The 19,555-nt window shown below is 40.6% G+C and overlaps 1 protein-coding gene across 10 annotated transcripts; it reads right to left on the reverse strand.

Annotated features, from left to right (window-relative positions):
- Positions 1-1,158: 1,158 nt before the first annotated feature.
- Positions 1,159-13,601, reverse strand: nt5c2l1 (5'-nucleotidase, cytosolic II, like 1). 10 transcript variants are annotated; one of them, XR_002473474.2, is made up of 18 exons: positions 13,278-13,601; positions 11,043-11,116; positions 9,563-9,680; positions 8,905-9,000; positions 6,989-7,080; positions 6,833-6,890; positions 6,600-6,693; positions 6,433-6,486; positions 6,142-6,225; positions 5,976-6,017; positions 5,776-5,877; positions 4,741-4,807; positions 3,271-3,441; positions 3,067-3,118; positions 2,905-2,965; positions 2,278-2,440; positions 2,068-2,163; positions 1,159-1,900 (listed from the first exon to the last, which is right to left on the reverse strand). XR_002473474.2 is itself a non-coding variant. In XM_021602598.2 (18 exons), the coding sequence occupies exons 1-18, from the start codon at positions 13,433-13,435 to the stop codon at positions 1,859-1,861; spliced, it is 1,593 nt and encodes a 530-aa protein (XP_021458273.2). In that variant the 5' UTR covers positions 13,436-13,601; the 3' UTR covers positions 1,159-1,858. The 10 variants fall into 10 exon arrangements, 8 of the variants coding, with proteins under 8 accessions (XP_021458273.2, XP_021458271.2, XP_021458272.2 ...); XR_002473475.2 differs by having other exon boundaries at positions 2,045-2,163; XM_021602598.2 differs by having other exon boundaries at positions 2,278-2,454; positions 6,600-6,648.
- Positions 13,602-19,555: the final 5,954 nt, after the last annotated feature.

Consider the following 19,555-nt stretch of genomic DNA (forward strand, 5'->3'; position numbering starts at 1 on the left):
AAACCGCAAACATTCAATCATTAGGTTCAAATGAACTGTTGCCATAGTTGTATTCATTTTCTTTAGATGCCTGACTTTATTTAGTCTTTATCAAGATTGAGTCTCAATAATGAAATGTTAATACTGTACATTGAAATATTTTGATTCGTCATCGAAATTGGTCTTCATTGTATAGTTAAAGAATCATTTGTATTTATTTATAGATCTATGTAAAGGCCACATTGCCTTGAACAGTTTTGTCGTGTTTTTGTCTTGAAAAGCAATGATATGCAATTAAATCTTGTGTAGCTATAGTCACGGCTAACTGCAATGATTGGCCATTGTATAGAAGGGGCTCGTGAATAATGAGAAACAAGGGCAAAGTGGATAAACATGACGCACCCGTGTTCCCAAACGTGACTCAGCTTCAATCTGTGAGGCCACCTTTAGCAGTGAAATTAGGAAGAATATGCCATATGTTTTCGATCGGAAAATACCAAATTAGGCCTAGGTTTCTACATTTATGAGTTATATTTACTACAACTAAGCCTATATTTCTTGTATCATTTGAAGGTTGATTAAATAAATAATTTTAAACTGCTGAAAACTTGGGAAGATTGGGATATACGAGCAAATTACTTAGCTTAAGTGCTTCAATTCTGCCTATGATTCTGTGTTACTAAAATCAAATCTTTAAGAAAATGATTTTGACAGCAAATGCAGCAATCGGATGTTATTAACATTTTCAACGATCAGGCGAGAGGCAACGAAAAAAACATCCATCGGGCCAGTAGCACACGCTTGCACCTCAATATGACTGTAGCCTATTTGAACAATCAATATTTGTGTTATTCGATTAATTCAGTTACATGATCCACTTCACATTTCAATGAACCAATGCTTTCGATGGTAAAGGGGTTTTAATCCCTCTTATTTTGAATGTGGAAGAAACACATTATGAACCTACAGTATAGCCTTCCAAGTTTCGATGATAAAAATGACATCCCACCCATATGTTTGCATACAGTGCAGTTGGCTGCAAGCGTTTTGCACAGAACAGCGATTTGATGCCATCCAATGGGCAGAGAGCGTACATACACCCCAAGAACCTTGTTCGTTACACTCAAATTAATGTTAAAATCATGTAATTTTGTTTCACAGTTATAGAAAGGATACATGTTTTGGACTCCTTAATTTTATTTGATCTATGAATGTTTAGGACAAACAGCTAATTACATGGTCCCCATAGACTAGGTTAGGATTCTAAAAATAAAATAGGGTATGCTGTGACGAGTAGCCAACAAGAGAAGTAAATATTTGTTATACTGTATGTAATAATTGTCATAAATCCATCTAACCTTGGACTTGTAATAACCACCAAACAAGCATATCCACCACAAAGGAGCTAGCTACATCCTTATTGAACATAGGCTGATGAGCCAACCTGCATAATAATTCACCACAAACGAGTAGCATTTCATAAATGGTCACTGAACATGTTTCAGTTTACATGCTCACTGAAGTTAATATACATTTGCACAGGGAACAAAATCAGTATTGCATATAGGACGTGTAAAAGTACTGTAGCTAAATAGATACATACAAAATACATATATTATTAAGACAAATATTCACTTATATACATGAACCTAGAATCAGTGTCTATCCAAATGGTCTTTTCCCTAACCCTTGGCAAACTGATCACATGGGGAAAATGCAGGGGTGATTGATGAAAAACGAGTTATAAAACTATTCCAGCAGGTGGCGCTATATTTGTCATATTGTGCCAAAGAAATTGCCAGTCCAAAAAACACACTTTTTTTTTGATCTGGAGGAACAGTCCTGTCAAAACGGAATAATTGTTTTGTCAAATACATCCTCACGTGTCTTTCAGTTCCGCTGTGTTATCCTCACTCGCCCTCTGTAAGAAAATAAAAGTTATATTTTAAAATAAATATGGACTACAAAGATACTTTTTCAGGACTTAAAGCAAGACTGTCTATTTTAACAGATAAATACAGTGTTTATTTAAACAGAAAATGCAACATTTGTAAATAACAGATACCTGTGTAGGTATGAGTGTCAAACCTTGGCTTCGGCTATCTTCTGGATTTGATCCAGAACAGAGAACTCAGGTGAAGGGAAGTCAAGGGGGTGATTATCCCCCGAGGACTCATGGGGCATCTGGACAACATCAGGAAGAAATGTTTTTTTCATGGTCATTTCAGCAAGAGATTTTATGCAAGAAGAGATGCATGTCCTTGTTATTATCACAGGGGTATCTGAGGTGGGACTCACCAGGACAGGTGGGGCTCTGAACAGGTAACTGAAGGGGTAGTGGAGCAGGTTGATGCAGGTGGAAGAGTACAGGTCTGCGTAACGCATGAGTTGGCTGGCAAACAGAGTCTGTCTGGAGCCACTCCGCAGCAGGCTGCCCATCTGCCCATAGGACAGATCCATCCTATAGGTCACCACCTGTAAAACACAAGGCGACGTACCCCACATTAAAAAATACTACAGTTTACTAGAGTACTGCAGTACTTACTACATAATTCTGTAGTAAACTATAGTATACTTAAGCAATAAGGTACTGTGGGGTGTGGTATATTGGCCATATACAACACCCCCTCATACCTTATTAATTAAGTATACTTTAGTTATATACCTTATTTCTCTAGTATTGATGCCCTCAAGGAGAAAGCCTCCACTTCTATGTTCAAGATAATAAAACAAAAACAGTATACTAAATACTACAGTAAGGTCTGCAAAAACACCACAGTAAATACTATTATTGAATCAGTTTTTTTCTGTCAGAAGCTACAACAAAAATGTGTGCTGTTGGGGGTACTCAAGAACTGGAGTTGGGAACCACTGTATTAGAACATTTCTCAGAGAGGGATTAATGTGTCAGTGGGCATGGTTTACCTTCATCCGGGTCTGAATGGCAGTGATGTCTGGGCACTCTCTACAGCTACTGTCCAGGTGCCTAAGGAGAGAGGCCAGTCAGATTGACAACATCATGCACAGCTCTGTCAAGTGAAATAATAGGCGAGTGTCACTCATAGAACAAAATAAATGCCCACTCACTTGTACAACTCAGCTAAAAATATATCAAGATGCTTCAGCTCTTCAAAAAGATCTTGAGGAAAAAGAGACACTCGTCAAAATGGTGTCCAAGATTCCATTACCTAAGGTATGTAAAGTGGCCACGTTAGGTGTGTGGTATATAATAGGTCAGTTTTAGGGTCACTGTGAGGTCACGAAGAGGAGGTTGACCATGTTTGTACTCACGGTTCTTCTCTGTCCACACCTGCAGCTCTTTGGCCAGCTCAGGCACCACCAGGAAGGTCTTCCAACCTTGCCTCTTCTTAGACTTTAGGATGTCCCCAAAGATGTGGTCACCCACATAGAGAATGTCCTTCCCCTTCACATCCAGCAGTTCACATACAATGTCTGAGGAGCCTGCAGGGAGGAGAGACAGATACAAGAGGATGGAAAGTTGAGATGTGACACCCACTGATATGAATCCCACTGAAACCAAGATGGGTGAAACTCACTATCCCTCTCTCAATTTAATACCATCTTAATCCCTTTCTCCTAACATATAGAATATGTTACCTTTTTTGATGATAATATCCCAGCTAAGTTTTGGTTGCTTGGAAGTTGGGGGAATGTATGTTTTTGGTTTCTTATTGGTTCTGGGAATGAAGCCATATGTTTCCTGACTGGTAAAATTCTGATAACGGAAGTGAAAACTTTGCCTGTTCTGGAAACATACGTTTAGAACGTTTTACTATGGTTCCCTGAAAGTTTTCCTGTGAGGTTTTAGTAATGTTCTGAAAATGGAAATTATAGGTTATATGAAGATAATTAAATAACGTTCTGAGAACATGTTTCAATAAGACTGCTAAGCTTAGGTTTGGTTAACTGTTTTGAACGCCAGCACAGATAGGACACATGGAAATGAATTTACTTAGGCGTTAATCATGCAAACACATTTCTTTTTAATTGTGGCACGGTGCCAGTCAGATTCAAACCTATGATCTTCTGTTCTCTATCCATGTAATTAGTCCACTGTGCCACCAGGATTGAACTAGCATGCCATGTTTTCTTTTACACATACAAAGCTGGCCATTTCAGTCTACACAAACAGACCCCATTTCAAAAGAAAATAAACACTCATTTAGTGGGCTAAATACACTTGAGCATTTATGCTGAATTGATGCTGAAACCAGAATGTATATGTTTTTAAATAAATTCTTAGAACGTTCTCTATACATTAGTAAAGTGTTCTTGTGTTTTTTATGGAAAGTTTTCTTAACATTCTCAGAACATTTTAAGAACATGACTTTAAATAGAACCATGAGAAAACCTGTAGGAAATGTTATGCTGAAGTACTGAAATTCCCACAGAAGAGCGTTGTTTCTTAACGTTCTCGTAACTATTTGAGAACATTTCCAATGTCAAACCAGTTGGAGAACGTTCCTAGAACATTACCAACATTTAAATGACATGTAACCATGTTTTAACTTTTAGGAAACGTTCTGTTAAAGTAATGAAATACCAAGAAAATCATGTTTTTTGTCCATTTTCTTAAATGTGCTGAGAATGTTCCAAAGCCGATCAACTATCCTGCACCATTCCCAGAAAGTTGTGGGAAGGTTGGAAAAATGGAAAATAACCATAGGACAACCATGCTCTCACCAACCTCTAAGAAACATTTTGTTATGTGCTAGCTGGGATTAACATTTGAATTCTTACCGCCAGAGTAGACAGTTCCATGCTGAAGGTCTCCAGTGTATGTTCCAATACGGAGCTTCCCTGTGTTCTATGTTGGATAGATATGAACAGAGCCATGTATTTAGAGAGTTGTGCCAATGTGGTTTCTGCATTATGAAGCATTTACAGTGCCTTCAGAAAGTGTACACACCCTTGACTTTTCCCAGATTTTGTTGTGTTAAAACCTGAATTTTAAATGGATTTTTCCCCCCACTACACACAATACCCCATAATGTCAAAGTGGAATTATGTTTTTAGAACGTTTTACAAATTAATAAAACATGTAAGCTGAAATGTCTTGAGTCAATAAGTATTCAACTCCTTTGTTATGGCAACCCATAACGTTCAAGAGTAAAAATTTGCTTAACAAGTCACATAATAAGTTACATGGACTCTGTGTGCAATAATAGTGTTTAACAGGTTTTTTCAATGACTACCTCATCTCCATACCCCACACATACAATTATCTATAAGGTCCCTCAGACGAGCATTGAATTTAAAACATAGATTCAACCACAAAGACCAGGGAGGTTTTCTAATGCCTTACAAAGAAAGGAAACTATTTGTAGAAGGGTAATAATAATAATAATAATAATACATTGAATATTTCTTTGAGCATGGTAAAGTTATTAATTACACTTTGGATGGGGTATCAATACACCCAGTCACTACAAAGATACAGGCGTCCTTTTTTTTTTTACAATTAAATCCATTTTAATCTCACTTCGTAACACAACAAAATGTGGAAAAATTCAAGGGGTGTGAATACTTCTGAAGTCACTGTACATGACACTCAACATTCTATGGCAGCCATGTTAGCTCCCCATTAACATTATATGGGGAATATTTAAACAATGCTATATAACTGAATGTATAGAATTACAACAATATACACAATTCTACAAGCTGGCATAACTCTAAATATATACCTCTGGATTAGAACATGAATCTAATTGCGAGGTGTGTTAAAGGATATTTTCTATACACACCATGTGATGATGAGTGAAAGGTTCTTACCGTGTCCACTTGTCTCAGCACAGTTCCCTCGGCAAAGAACAGTGGCTTCCTGGTATCCACGACGACAAGGTCAAAGAAGGCGCGCCACGGTTTTTTGGGGTACTTAAGAAAAAATATATTGAAATGTTGATTAAAATGAATGGTAATTTGTTCCCCAAAACCCTTTTCCTTCATTTGAAACTGGAGACACCTAGACTAACCTTGGCACCTGGTGGAGTTTCAAGCAAGTATTTCATGATAGCCTAGAAAAAAGAACAAAGACACATCCTTTGTATAAAAGTGAATATAATAGAATGTATTGAATAGAATGGACATCATGTATTGTATAGAATGGACATCATGTACCATGCAACATTAACAACTGACCTCTGTGTAGTTGTAATCACTGTTGGTCGCCAGGAACACTTTGGCCACCTCCTTAATACGAGTCAGGAGAACAGGCAAGTTTAGCTATCGAGAAGAAGAGAAAGGGAGAGGGTCAATTCCTCTGGATAGAGAAAGTTTAGGTAATCTCAGAGACTTGTTGAACGTCACTAATTAACTGAGGTATCATCTCATAAATTATGTTCCAAAACACTTAGTCAATATACTGTATCCAGAAAAGGTATCCAATATGGAACAGCAATTAAGGGAGGTTTCAACGTTATTTTCACTCACGTCTCTGACGACATATTTATCCAAATTCCTCAGAGTGCTTTCCTTCAGACTGCCCTATATGACACAATGGAGAGAGTCAGTCTACACAAAGGCACAGACAGTAATGTTTCATAATGTGTGAGTACGTGTGTCGGGATGGGGTGGCGTATGTACTGTATAATGCTGACCGTATCATGAACATAGTCCATTGCATCTCGAACATCCTGGAACATGCTTCTGAAGGACATGAACAAGTCACCATGTTTGAAGCCTTTCTGGCAGCTAAAAAAAAATATTTAAAAAAAAGTACAGAAACTACAGTCACATTACTCACTTATGTTTTATGATTTACTATTCTCACAGCTGTGGAGAAAAAGAGTCGGCAACGAGAAGAGAGAAGAGGACAATAGAGTCCACTCACTTTTCGTATCTGCTGCATCTGGTGAAGAGGTCCACAAGGCAACCATCCAGATACGTCTCTGTGGGAGGAGCAGGAGGGCGTTACAAAGCCATTCTATTTTACTTTATTTGCAGCATGATTGTACAGAACTAGACAAAATAACACTGTTGTTGCAACCTGAAAGGTTGAAGAGAGTATTGAGGATATAGAAGCGGTCAGTGTTGCCTCTCTGAATGAAGTTGTTGGGGTAGTAGTCTTGGATCTTGTCCCTGTAGAGAAGGAAAGTATGTGTACAACTAGCAAATTAAGGAGTAGCCACAAGTGCATATAAAGACATGTAAACATGATAAAAACATGCATACTGTGTAGTAGAACCTCATTAAGTAAGCTGGTCTGACAACCTCCCCAATAACACACCAAACAGCTACTATTGGAGCATTTCTGGATGATGAGTCATTCAGAGAGCACCCACTGAGCCAGAAGATAACAAGATAACAGACAGAGTGCACGTATCCCACTAGCACGATCAACGTCACAAGACCTCTCTTTTTGGAGTCTCTTGACCATGACGTTCAGCTAGAGCTGGAGAAACATCCACTGGCCTTCTCCACTGAAGCAACACTGTAGTCTGCCTTTCTGTAAGAGTATGAGGCAAGGATCCAGTGGCGATTGAGTGGATTTGAACTGGAACAGGAGCCTCTTGATAGCTCAGCTGCTGGTAGGGGATCCCAAAGACATCTAAATCCTGTTATATGAATGGAAGATGGGCACTATGTACATGTCCTGCTAAAGTATATTCAATGTCGTCTTTCATGATAAAAAAAACAAAATACACATAGTCCTACATAAGACTCACAATAACCCAAAGATTAACTCATAAGGAACTCACGTAATCATGCAATAACACACATGTAAACACATACAGACATTCATTCGCAAATCCCACGGCACCAGGTGGTGGATATAAATATACGTTTTCATATTTGTGAGCTAGTTACATCACCATTGTAATTGATGAATAAAGAATTCCAAATAGTGCTGCTATATCTACACCCAACTAATGTTCAGAAAAAAAACTTTTAACATTCCTGCACACCTTGTGGAGTATCATGTTAGCTGTGAAACAAGTTTTAGGGGATATTTTGCATTCATTTCTCAGTCCTCCATGAAACAACCAGGAACATGGGGGCTGTTTTATGTTGTAAGCTGAATATATTGGCAGTATGTAGGCCTACTGAGACAGATGCTCACAGTTGGATCTGACCAAGGTCAGGATCAGGCTCCCTTGGTCTCCAACATCCTCAGTTCTCGGGTAGAACTCCATCTCCTGTACCCTCAAGATAAAAACAACTCCTTCATACAGCTGCAATATATAGCCTACACACAGGTAGTGTATTCTGCTTCTCCTATGAAATGTAACCAGCGGAGAATTACAAAATTCAGTGGATTCAGATTGATAAGATGTGTATAATATATCAGTCTTTCAGAAAATATGGTATTTTAAATTGGACATATGAAAATAGTCACATATTGACCTTGTGGTTTTCTGTGACCATGCTCTTTTGATGTTTGACAGAAGAACTGTTTCACCTTGATGACCCCCTGTGTAGACATGCCGATTTGCTGTGTGTGTGTGTGTGTGTGTGTGTGTGCGTGCGTGCGTGCGTGCGTGTGTCATTCCCCTGTTCCCCTGCTTAGAAGACTTTGCAAAGTGGTTGTGCAGATGTGCCCTCAGTGACCGTGTTGACCCAAGGACATCCTGTTACAGAATTACAAACAGTATACTCACAAAAACACACACACACACACACACACACACACACACACACACACACACACCAGTCTTGTATAACCAACTTTGTGGGGGTCACACAATTCAGTCCCATTCAAAATCCTATTTTCCCTAACCCTTATCTGAAAACCTAACCTTAACCCTAAACCTAACTCTAGCTCCTAACCCTAACACTAATTCTAACCCTAAACCCTCTAGAAATAGCATTTGACCTTGTGGGGACTAATACAATGTCCCCAGTTGTATAATGAAACACATCCACACACACAAACTATTGTATTTCCTGTGATGTATCACTGACCTTTTTAGAAAGGTGAAACCATGACTGCACAGCAGAATGTTTCCATTGGAGTCCACCTTCAGCAAGTTCCCATACATTGTGTCAAACACCAGGCCGCTAAGGAGGGAGGAGAGATTGGGATGAAAAGGAGGAAGAGAGAGCCAGGGGTGAATATGGTTATGCAGAGACAAGCAGAGAGAGGAATGGATGGGAGAGGGATAGATGATATCTTTTAGATTTGTGGCTGCTCTTGATAGTATCAGCAGGTTACTTTTTATTTCTGCTCTATTTTGACCAATCTTGTTATTCTACTGTTACCAGGCCTTTGGGGTAACTATCCCTGCAGGAGGTCTCTATCTGCTGATGAAGTGATAAAATGTCAGATGTTTCTCCAGCATAGTGTCCCCCTGGGGCAAGGATACAGAAAATAGAATGCACAGAGCAACAAATGACTTGAAAAAGAATGGTTAGGGGTCATTTCATAAGTTCAGTCCATAAAGAGCCCCATCCTAACTAACCATGCTTTGCGTCAACACAATGCTAAGGAGCTCTATTTCATGTAGAACATAAGGAAAAAAACATTTGTGAGTAAAGGGTTATGTTATGTATTACCAAACTGATCATGTAAAAATAAACAGTATGCAAATGTGTGTGGGATCAACAGGAAGAGAGAACTCACCGTGTGGGGAAGGTAGGGTCGTAGGTGTAATGCAGTAGCTCATGGGGATAGCCTATAGACACCAGCCTGTCTCTGAGCAGCTCAAAGCCCAGGTCCTCGTAGTCAGGAGACTTGTACTCTACACACACACACAGGACACATGAACAATCAGTATTCATCAATGAAAATTTAACAATGTTGCTATCCTCATATACTGTTCAATAGTTCTGAGCGGTATACTATAAAGTAGGATCAAGCTAACGTGCCTAAATATTTTGAAATAACTTCTTTTTTTTAAAGGATAAGCTTGAAATTGGCATAGTCTAACAAACAAAAACAAATGTAACTTTAGCTTTCTTAATGAATCAGGAAATCTATTTTTTTCTGGTTGTTTAGGCTAACTCATTAATCTTGCTTTGTAGTATACCCCCCTGATTGCACACCTTAAAGACATAGATTTTCAGATTTTCTCCAAAAGTCTGCCTTTTTTGGCCCTTTACCAGTGCAATCCCATTTTCTCTTGGTTGGAGTAGGTCTACTGAGCTACTATACCGATCAACAATATAAACACGGCATGCAATAATTTACAGTTCATACGAGGAAATCAGTCTATTGAAATACATTCATTAGGCCCTAATCTATGGATGACTGGGAATACAGATGTGTATCTGTTGGTCACAGATACCTTAAAAACAAATAAGGGTGTGGATCAGAAAACCAGTCAGTATCTGGTGGGACCCCCATTCACAACATGCAACGGTACACATCTCCTTCGTTGATCAGTTGATCAGGCTGTTGATTGTGGCCTGTGGAATGTTGTCCCACTCCTCTTCAATGGCTGTGTGAAGTTGCTGGATATTGGGGGGAACTGGAACACGCTGTCGTACACATCTGGATCGATGTGTATGACACACCACTCTATGCAAAAAAATGCAATTGTGTTCGCTGTCCGTAGCTTATGCCTGCCTGTACAATAACTCCACCACTGGAATTCTGTTCACAACATTGACATCAGCAAACAGCTCGCTCACACGACGCTATACACATGGTCTGAGGTTGTAAGACCGGTTGGACGTACTGCCAAATTCCCAAAAACGATGTTGGAGGCGGCGTATGGTAGAGAAATTAACATTCAATTCTCTGGCAACAGCTCTGGTGGACATTTCTGCAGTCAGCATGCAAATTGCACGCTCCCTCAAAACTTGAGACATCTGTGGCATTGTGTTGTGTGACAAAACTGCACATTTTAGAGTGCCCTTTTATTTTCCTCAGCACAGGGTGCACCTGTGTAATGATCATGCTGTTTAATCAGGTTCTTGATATGCCACACATGTCAGGTGGATGGATTATCTTGGTAAAAGAGAAATGCTCACTAACAGGGATTTAAACAAATTTGTGCATTTGAGAGAAATAAGCATTTTGTGCATATGGAACATTTCTGGGATATTTTATTTCAGCTTATGAAACATTTGATATTTTTGTTCAGTATTAATGAACCTACCTGCCAGAGTGTAGTCCATGTCAAAGCCATAGCATTTGATGTTCTCCAATGGTACACTCCTATTGACAAACACCCTGTAATCAAAGGAAAACAGGACAGTTGGAGTTTCTGAAGTGATTATCTGGGAGACAAACAGGGGTCAGTTGAGAAGCAGATCTCAGATGGGCACGTCAAAGCTTTTCAGAATACCCAATCAGTTTTATAAGAGTATTTAATGGCATGGCTTGAATGTGGCTCCAAATCTGACCTATTGTCTAAGACCAGTTACTGAAACCTTCAAGAGTAGAACTCATTTTGACAAATTGACTCAACTTCCTTCAAGCCCATGGAAATCAATCAACTTGAGCCCAATGCTGGTCACATTGGTATATGCCTCACCAACTATATTATTGGGAACCAACCATTAAATTATATCTTATGCTGCACATTCAGCTCGTAGTGGCGTATCGGGCTCTATATCCTACTGCACTACATCACATCACCACAGTCCTACTCTTATCAGTTCATTAACATATGTCTTCAAGCCTGCCAACAGGAACAGCCACGTCCATCTAGACTAGAGGAAAGCCATTTAAGGTGGTCTTTTTTTAGGAGGCTGCAATGGTATTGGCAAGGATTTCCGAGACTTGGCACTGCTTATTTTTTAATGACAGTCACGTACCGTGATTAATGTATCCTGATTCAACTCATTGAGCACACTCTGCATGTGATCAAACTTTGCAGTCAGGGGTGCTGCAGCAGAAATTGTGGTCAGTTCTCTCTAGCCTCTACCACACAGAACACCACCTAATCATCAGTAACAGGTTCTTATTTCAGTAATGGATAGCCTATGTAATAACTAAATCCATATGTTATAACAAAAATATCTTTGTTTAATCAAGAATGGAACACAGACTTGGAAAACACAATGAAAAGACAGAATGGGCAACTTCTGAAAATAGATTGCTGTATTCAGAAGAATTACCAAACTAGTTAAAAGAGAGATTGCTTTCATATATATCAAATCAGGACTCTGATCAGTTCAGTCATTCACAAGGTAACCACAGAGGGGTTTCCTGTGTCACCAGGTGATATGGAGCCTCTATCAGTGACACCCGGGGAGAGAAACCCATCTCCCTCCTGTCAGAGTGGCCTACACCTCACCCCGTCTGTCTGTCTGTCTGTCTGTCCCCAAGCTCCTGCCAATAGCAGCCAGTTCAAACATATAGTGTAGCTGTTAATAATTCACCTGACAGCTCGTGTTCTAGAAGCGTGTTGCTGAGGAAGCCTCACTTGAGCGAACAACAAAGTCATCCTGAGCCAGTGGGTGCCTGGGAGGTATGAACAAGGCTACTGATGGAGAATATCTGGCTTGAAGCATGAATAGCGTACACTGACAGTAATCGGTTAAATAATATACCTAACACTTGGCTGATATTGAAGTGTCCCCCCAAGTGTGATTTACACCTGAGTGACTGAGAACCTGTATCAAGGCAAGAAAATACCTAAGATGATCTTCTCTTTTAGACCTCAGCCAAACAACTAGCCTATAATGTGGAGGAAGAACAGAAATGAGTGACTCTTACAATCGAGGAGTGAAAGAGAAGGCGTCACTGACCTCACATACCATTCCTAATCTCCACTCCCATCCACCAATCAGAACAGGTAATGTGAGTCTGTCTGACAGATCTCTGGGGCGGCAGGTTGTTGTGGTTAGGGTGTTGGGCCAGTAACCGAAAGGTTGCTAGATCGAATCCCCGAGCTGACAAGGTAAAAATCTGTCGTTCTGCCCCCGAACAAGGCAGTTAACCCACTGTTCCTAGGCCGTCATTGTAAATAAGAACTTGTTCTTAACTGACTTGCCTAGTTTTAAAAATAAATACATTTCTGTGCATTGTCAGAACCTGATACAGCAAAGGTGTTGGATCACTTTAACAAAGCCTATAGGCTACGTTTTCACAAAGTTATAAAATGCTCATGTAAAAAACAGAAAGCACATTTTCTCCAAGTTTTTGAAAAATGAAAAAAAATATTATAATAAGCTGAGCCAATTAGTGTATGCCCTATGACCTTATGCAAATCTGTATGATATAACCATACCTTGATTGGCCTCTACAGCCTACAGGTTTGTGTCACATTTATTACAGCATTGCCAGTTTTGTAAGCACTAGTTTAGGATTGGACCCAATACTGAGCTACACGTGTCATATCTTTATGGGTGTAATAAATATTATGCTACATCAAATAATAACTCACTTGTGCTGACATTCCATGTTCTTCACCAAGGGCACATCGGGTGAAATGCTCGGGTCTGTATCAGATTTAGTAGGTTGATCTGTCACAATCCGAGTCGGATCCTCCATAGTCGTCTCTGTAAAAGCCTCTCTAGATAGGGGGATAGTGAGATCTGACATGGGTAGCCTAAGTCCTAGCTGTCATCTCACTAGAAGCTTACTAATTGGAGAGGCTTTTAAAGCTCCAAAATACGCAGAACTGTGCGTAAAGGGTTTCACTACACGTCAGTAAACAGCCACTCCCTTGCTTTAAACTTCGTGGTTCGGTAGTTAAAAGTGGGTGCGGGGGCTCTGGGACCTACTGCATCCTATCTTGTCTATGAATTGGTCAAACTCACAGCGGACTGGAAACTGGCTTAAAATACCGAGATAATGTAATCAGTCGCACACACGCAGAGAGGAACGTGCGTATGGCTTGAGTTCGCTGATATCACTATTGCGATATGAGCGAAGCTGGACGATTTTCAAAAAACAACACAAAGAAAGTACTAAAGAAAACAACAATTCGTTTTACATTAGGCCACATACAGGTAACTTCTCAAATACAGAAAACACCAACATCGTGTCTTAGTAGGTCGTTGGGCCAGCACGAGCCTCCAGAATAGCTTCAATGGGCCTTGGCATAGATTCTACAAGTGTCTGGAACTCTATTGGAGGGGTGAGACCCCATTCTCCCACGATAAATTCCATAATTTTGTGTTTTGTTGAAGCTCTAGAATCTCCCATAATTGTTCAATTGAGTTGAGATTTCTGGTGGGTGGGTGAGTGACACGCACGCACGCGCACACACTTTATACCCCATGTGCTCCTTTGAGACACGTCTTTCAAAGTCACTGAGATCTCTTCTAGCCATGGTACCCAAAATAATGGGCAACTGGGCATTTTTATATATGACCCTAAGCAAGATGGGATTTTAATTGCTTAATTAACTCTGTGTGTAAGCACCTGCTTTCAATACACTTTGTATCCCTCATTTGCTGGTGTTTCCTTTATGTTTGCAGTTACCTGTATATCTATAACACTTACCCCCGAATACAGGTGAGAGAGAGAGAACACATTGAATAATTCTGATAATAATCCTAAACACCACAGTAATGGGAAAAAAATACTATCTCAAAATGAGTGTAATAAATCAGACAGATAAACTGTGTATGGCAGCCCAGACTCACTAATAAGAAACTCAAGGCGAGCTGATTGAATCATTCCCTAAGGGATGTAACTTGTTCATCAGTAAACCACATACAGTATGCTGACTTTAGGAGTGTCAGAGGTAAAACCTCTCCCTCCCTGATTAGCGCCTGTTTGCCTGGGGCCAGAGCCTGATAACGACAGAGTCCTGGGCCTGCTCACAATACTAAACACATTTCGTAAAGAGGGCCCAGAGAATTAACAGTTTTATCACACTGTACTCACCATCCCAAAGGTCAAAATTATTGATTTGCCATTGTGTCATTAGACTGGAAATGGCTTGGGTGTGGGGCAAATCTTTACAGAGGAGTTTTAACAAATATAATGTTTTAACAGGAAGGACAACGATGTACAAGTCAGACACAATGTCAATGATGATGGCAAATGTTCAGAGTTTGGTGGTTGTGCGTGCCTTGATATGATGGGGTTTAATGAGGTCAAGTCTATCCCTCCCCTGAGGATCCCCTGTTGAGATTCACAGGATACATCCCGCCAGTGATCTCCATCATGGTGAGGTTCCTGGTCTCAGACATGTTGTACCACCCAAACACCCCAGACAGCAAACAGTAGTACTCCAACTTCTCCTGTGTATGAACATACTGTGAGTGCATGTGTATGACATCAGCTGCCACGGTCCCACTTAACAAATAAGAGTCCCAATACCTATGTAATTATGGGTTAATTACAATCTAGGTACACCCTGTCACATAATAGTTACAGTACCACTGTTATACCTGTTTGTGTATGTGACAAGGTATGAGAGCGAGGTTGATGTGCTCACCACTATGAGGTGGATGAACAGCACCAGCCAACTGAGGGTGCGCCAATGGTGAAGGCTGCGGACTTGAACGACTGGTTGGTGGAGAAGAAGGTGAAGATGAGAACTATACTGCAGTAAGGGATCCAGGAGATTTGGATCTGAACAACAAATGACAAACGGTGTGGCTTATTGATGAGCCACTGATGTTGCCACCTATTGTAAAAGATTGATGTAACCCAGTGATAATATATAGGGACATTCTGTGGCATTATGAATGAATGACATTCATTCATAATGAGCATTGTTCCATTCATGGAAAAGATGTCACCCGTGATGACAGAGCAGTGTGTTGCTTATAAAGTGTGACTTACCTGCAGGTAGAGTAACCCAGAAGACCCTGGGTAACTGCCATGCATAGGTAATCCCTGTAGAGGAGCAGCCTTTTTCCTGTGCTATCAATGGTGAACGTGCATTAGGATGGCAGATATGGCGTCATTGTTTTAGCACTATACATTGAGTTTTTAAACTACGGTGCGCAACATGGTTCCATGTGCCAAGAAATCAGCACAATCGACTGTGAAGCTAAAATTGGGATCATGTATACTATGCAATTGAACATACAAATAAAGAGCAATGGAAAGCATTGTACAATATGGCAAACTTAGCGAAAAGAGGAATTTGTGTTGAGTGCATGGGGCTGCCATCTGTATGCACCTCTGATATTACCATCACCTGTCATACCAATCAGTGTCAAGTAGTTACGGTAGAAGTTTCACTGTCGACTCCAGATAAATGACACGCCACGGGGGGGTGGGGGGGGGGGGGGGGGGGCACTCTTAGTACATACAGCGCCTTTAGAAATTATTCCACATTTTGTTGTGTCACAGCCTGAATTCAAAATGTATAAAACATGCATTTATTTTGTCACCCATTTATACAAAATACAGCATAATGACAAAGTGAAAGTGTTTTTATAAATTTCTGCACATTTATTGAAAATAAAATACAGAAATATCTCATTCAGATAAGTATTCACACCCCTGAGTCAATACATGTTAATTACCTTTGTCAGTCTTCCGGAGTAAAAATTCTTCAAGCTCTGTGAAGTTGGTTGTTGAGCATTGGCCATTGTCTGTTGGACTGCAGACCAAACAGGATTTTGCCTGTGCTTAGCTCTATTCAGTTCCTTTTTATCAGAAAAAAACTCCCTAGTCCTTGCTGATGACAAGCATACCCATAACATGATGCAGCCACCACCATGTTTGAAATTATGAAGAGTGGTACTCAGTGATGTGCTGTGTTGGATTTGCCCAAAACATAACGCTTCGTATTCAGGACATAAAGTGAATTCCTTTGCCACATTTTTTTGCAGTTTTACTTCAGTGCCTTATTGCAAACAGGATGCATGTTTTGGATAATCTTTATTCTGTACAGGCTTCCTTAATTCCACTCTGTCATTTAGGTTAATATTGTGGAGTAACTACAATGTTAGTGATCCATCCTCAGTTTTCTCCCTCCACAGCCATTAAACTCTAACTTTTAAAGCCACCTTCGACCTTATGGTGAAGTCCCTGACCGGTTTCCTTGTTCTCGGTACCCTTGTTTGTTAGGCATTGGAAAACCTCCCTGGTCTTTGTGGTTAAATCTCTGTTTGAAAATCACTGCTCGACTGAAAGACCTTACAGATAATTGTATCCTGAACTTATTTAGGCTTGCCATAACAAAGGGGTTGAATACTTATTGACTCAAAACATTTCAGCTTTTCATTTTCTATTAATTTGTAAACATTTCTAAAAACATAATTCCACTTTGACATTATTGGGTATTATGTGTAGGCCAATGACAAAATCTCAATTTAATCAATTTAAAATTCAGGCTGTAACGCAACAAAATGTGGGAAAAGTCGAGGGGTGTGAATACTTTAACGCACTGTAGTTACAGGCTTGATAACATGTAAGCTTTGTCAAACCCCTCCTTTTAAAGGTCAACCAAAACATGAAGAATGGTCATTTTCATTTCACAGTGTTCATAGTTCATCAATGTTAATATAGGGTTAATTAGGGTTAGTGGTGAGGGATGTGTGAAATAGGACTCACACAGGCCACAGAGGTGGAAATCTCACACAGACCGGTTCCCAAGGCAACATGGCGCAACTGGTGGGTGGGGATCCTTGCCATATGGAACACGTCAAATTAGTAAAGGCACATCTGAAGAGGAGCAGAATGACAAAGTTCATCACTCAGTCAATCAGACTTACTGTATCTAATTGAAAAAAAACGTACGATTCTAGGCAGGCTTTGATCAGAAAATGACATGACCATGCCATTCTACATTTGTATACCCTTTTGCTCACTCTAAACACACTGATCTCATGGATAATCTTCCTGCATCAACTCACAGCATTGAAGGTGACGAGGACGGTGAGGAGTTGCCAGCGTACGGCCTGGTCCACCACAGTGTGGCTGCGGAACCCCTTCAGGGAGGCGTTCTCCACCAGCATCTCTCCACCTCCACACTGTGGTCTCTGCTGCCCCACAGCCTGCGGATGGCTACAGAGGGGAAAGGCCAAATAAGATACACAGGTGGAAAAGGACATAAAGACAGCTAAGTCAGGCATAATGATAATGATAATTGTGAGGATGACTATGATAACACTAATTGCAAGTACATTTTTGGTGAGGTAGTTTTCCTTAGGCAACCTGTTACCTGTCCATATTCCTCAGAGAGCTCCACCCAGGTACTTACCTTTCTCACAGCCCTGGTGGTCGCCCCGGTCCAGCAGCAGGTATCGGGGTGACTCTGGGAGGAGGGGCAGGGTGGCAGGCTAGAGCAGGGCGGTCGCACCACTGAAGCACAGCAACCACTGCCACCTGTCCTCTGTCCCCAATAACTCACTGCAAGGACAGAAGGCTATCACATGGCATCACATAGTGTTCGTTCACCACAGGTTAAACTGATATAAGCATCCCTGACCGACACACTAGAACCAGACAGCTCACCTGATCCCCAGAAGCTGACCTGAGAACTTCCCCATAGACACAAAGGTGGCTACAGACACAAACCACCATTCCTCACAGTCTTTAACGGGTACATTACATCACCACATTGGGTGGAGACTGAGGCTAACACCTGCAGCACACACTGGAAAGGACAAACCATATCACAGACACGATTTGGCAGCATAATTCCTCTAGTGAGATATTAAAAGACAGGTATAAAGATGACCTTGTTTTGTGGCCTACAGTAAAATAGTATCAATTCATAAGATGAAAATCAGCTGACCTGCATTAACGCCGTAGAGGAAATGTCCAACCATGATCATCACAAAGGACATGGCCGTTTTGCTCAATAGCATCATCACAGCACTGCCAATGACAAACAGGTTGTTCAATAACAGGCATCTCTTTTTGGAAAGTGTGGTGGACAAAATCGTCATAATTAATGTTCTACAACATCAAATAGTAACCACACCTTCAAATAAACAGAGGCCTCTGGAGGCCCCAGATGCAGATGATGAAGGACCAGATAAGTTACTTCCCACTGCTCTTAGGAGATCCTATGCCGCTGCCGGCATGTGGTGTTCACCAGCTCCTTTATGAACTGCAGTAACACCAAGAGGGTGTCTGTGACGCTATGGAGGTTGGGTCAGTCAAACATTTATGGTTCTCAAACCATTTCTCATTTTCATTGGCATGTATCCAACTGAAATTGTTAGTTTGTTGAGAAAAAAAAGTTATTCAGAGCCATTACACTCATTTCCAAAACAATAAGGTAACAATAACTGCACTTGTTTTGCAAAGCCACATTTATCTGTTAATACTGACGTGGTCTACTCTTGACATTTTAATACTTTTGATGTGGATTTACAGTACTCACAGAATTGAGGACAGGCCAGATACACAAAAGTATGTGGACACCTGCTTGTCGAACATCTCATTCCAAAATCATGGTCATTAATATGGAGTTGGTCCCCCCTTTGCTACTATAACAGCCTCCACAAGAGCATTAGTGAGGTCGGGCACTGACGTTGGGCGATTAGACCTTGCTCGAGGTCGGCTTCACAATTCATCCCAAAGGCGTTCGAAGGGGTTGAGATCAGGTGTTCTGTGCAGGCCAGTCAGGCAGGTTCTTCCACGCGGATCTCAACAAACCATTTGGACCTCGCTTTATGCACAGGGGCATTATCATGCTGAAACAGGAAAGGGCCTTGCCCAAAATATTGCCACAAAGTTGGAAGATTGTCATTGTATGCTATAGCGTTAAGGTTTTCCTTCACTGGAATAAAGGGGCCT

Source organism: Oncorhynchus mykiss, chromosome 5 (genome assembly GCF_013265735.2).
Source record: "Oncorhynchus mykiss isolate Arlee chromosome 5, USDA_OmykA_1.1, whole genome shotgun sequence".
Lineage (NCBI taxonomy): Eukaryota > Metazoa > Chordata > Actinopteri > Salmoniformes > Salmonidae > Oncorhynchus > Oncorhynchus mykiss.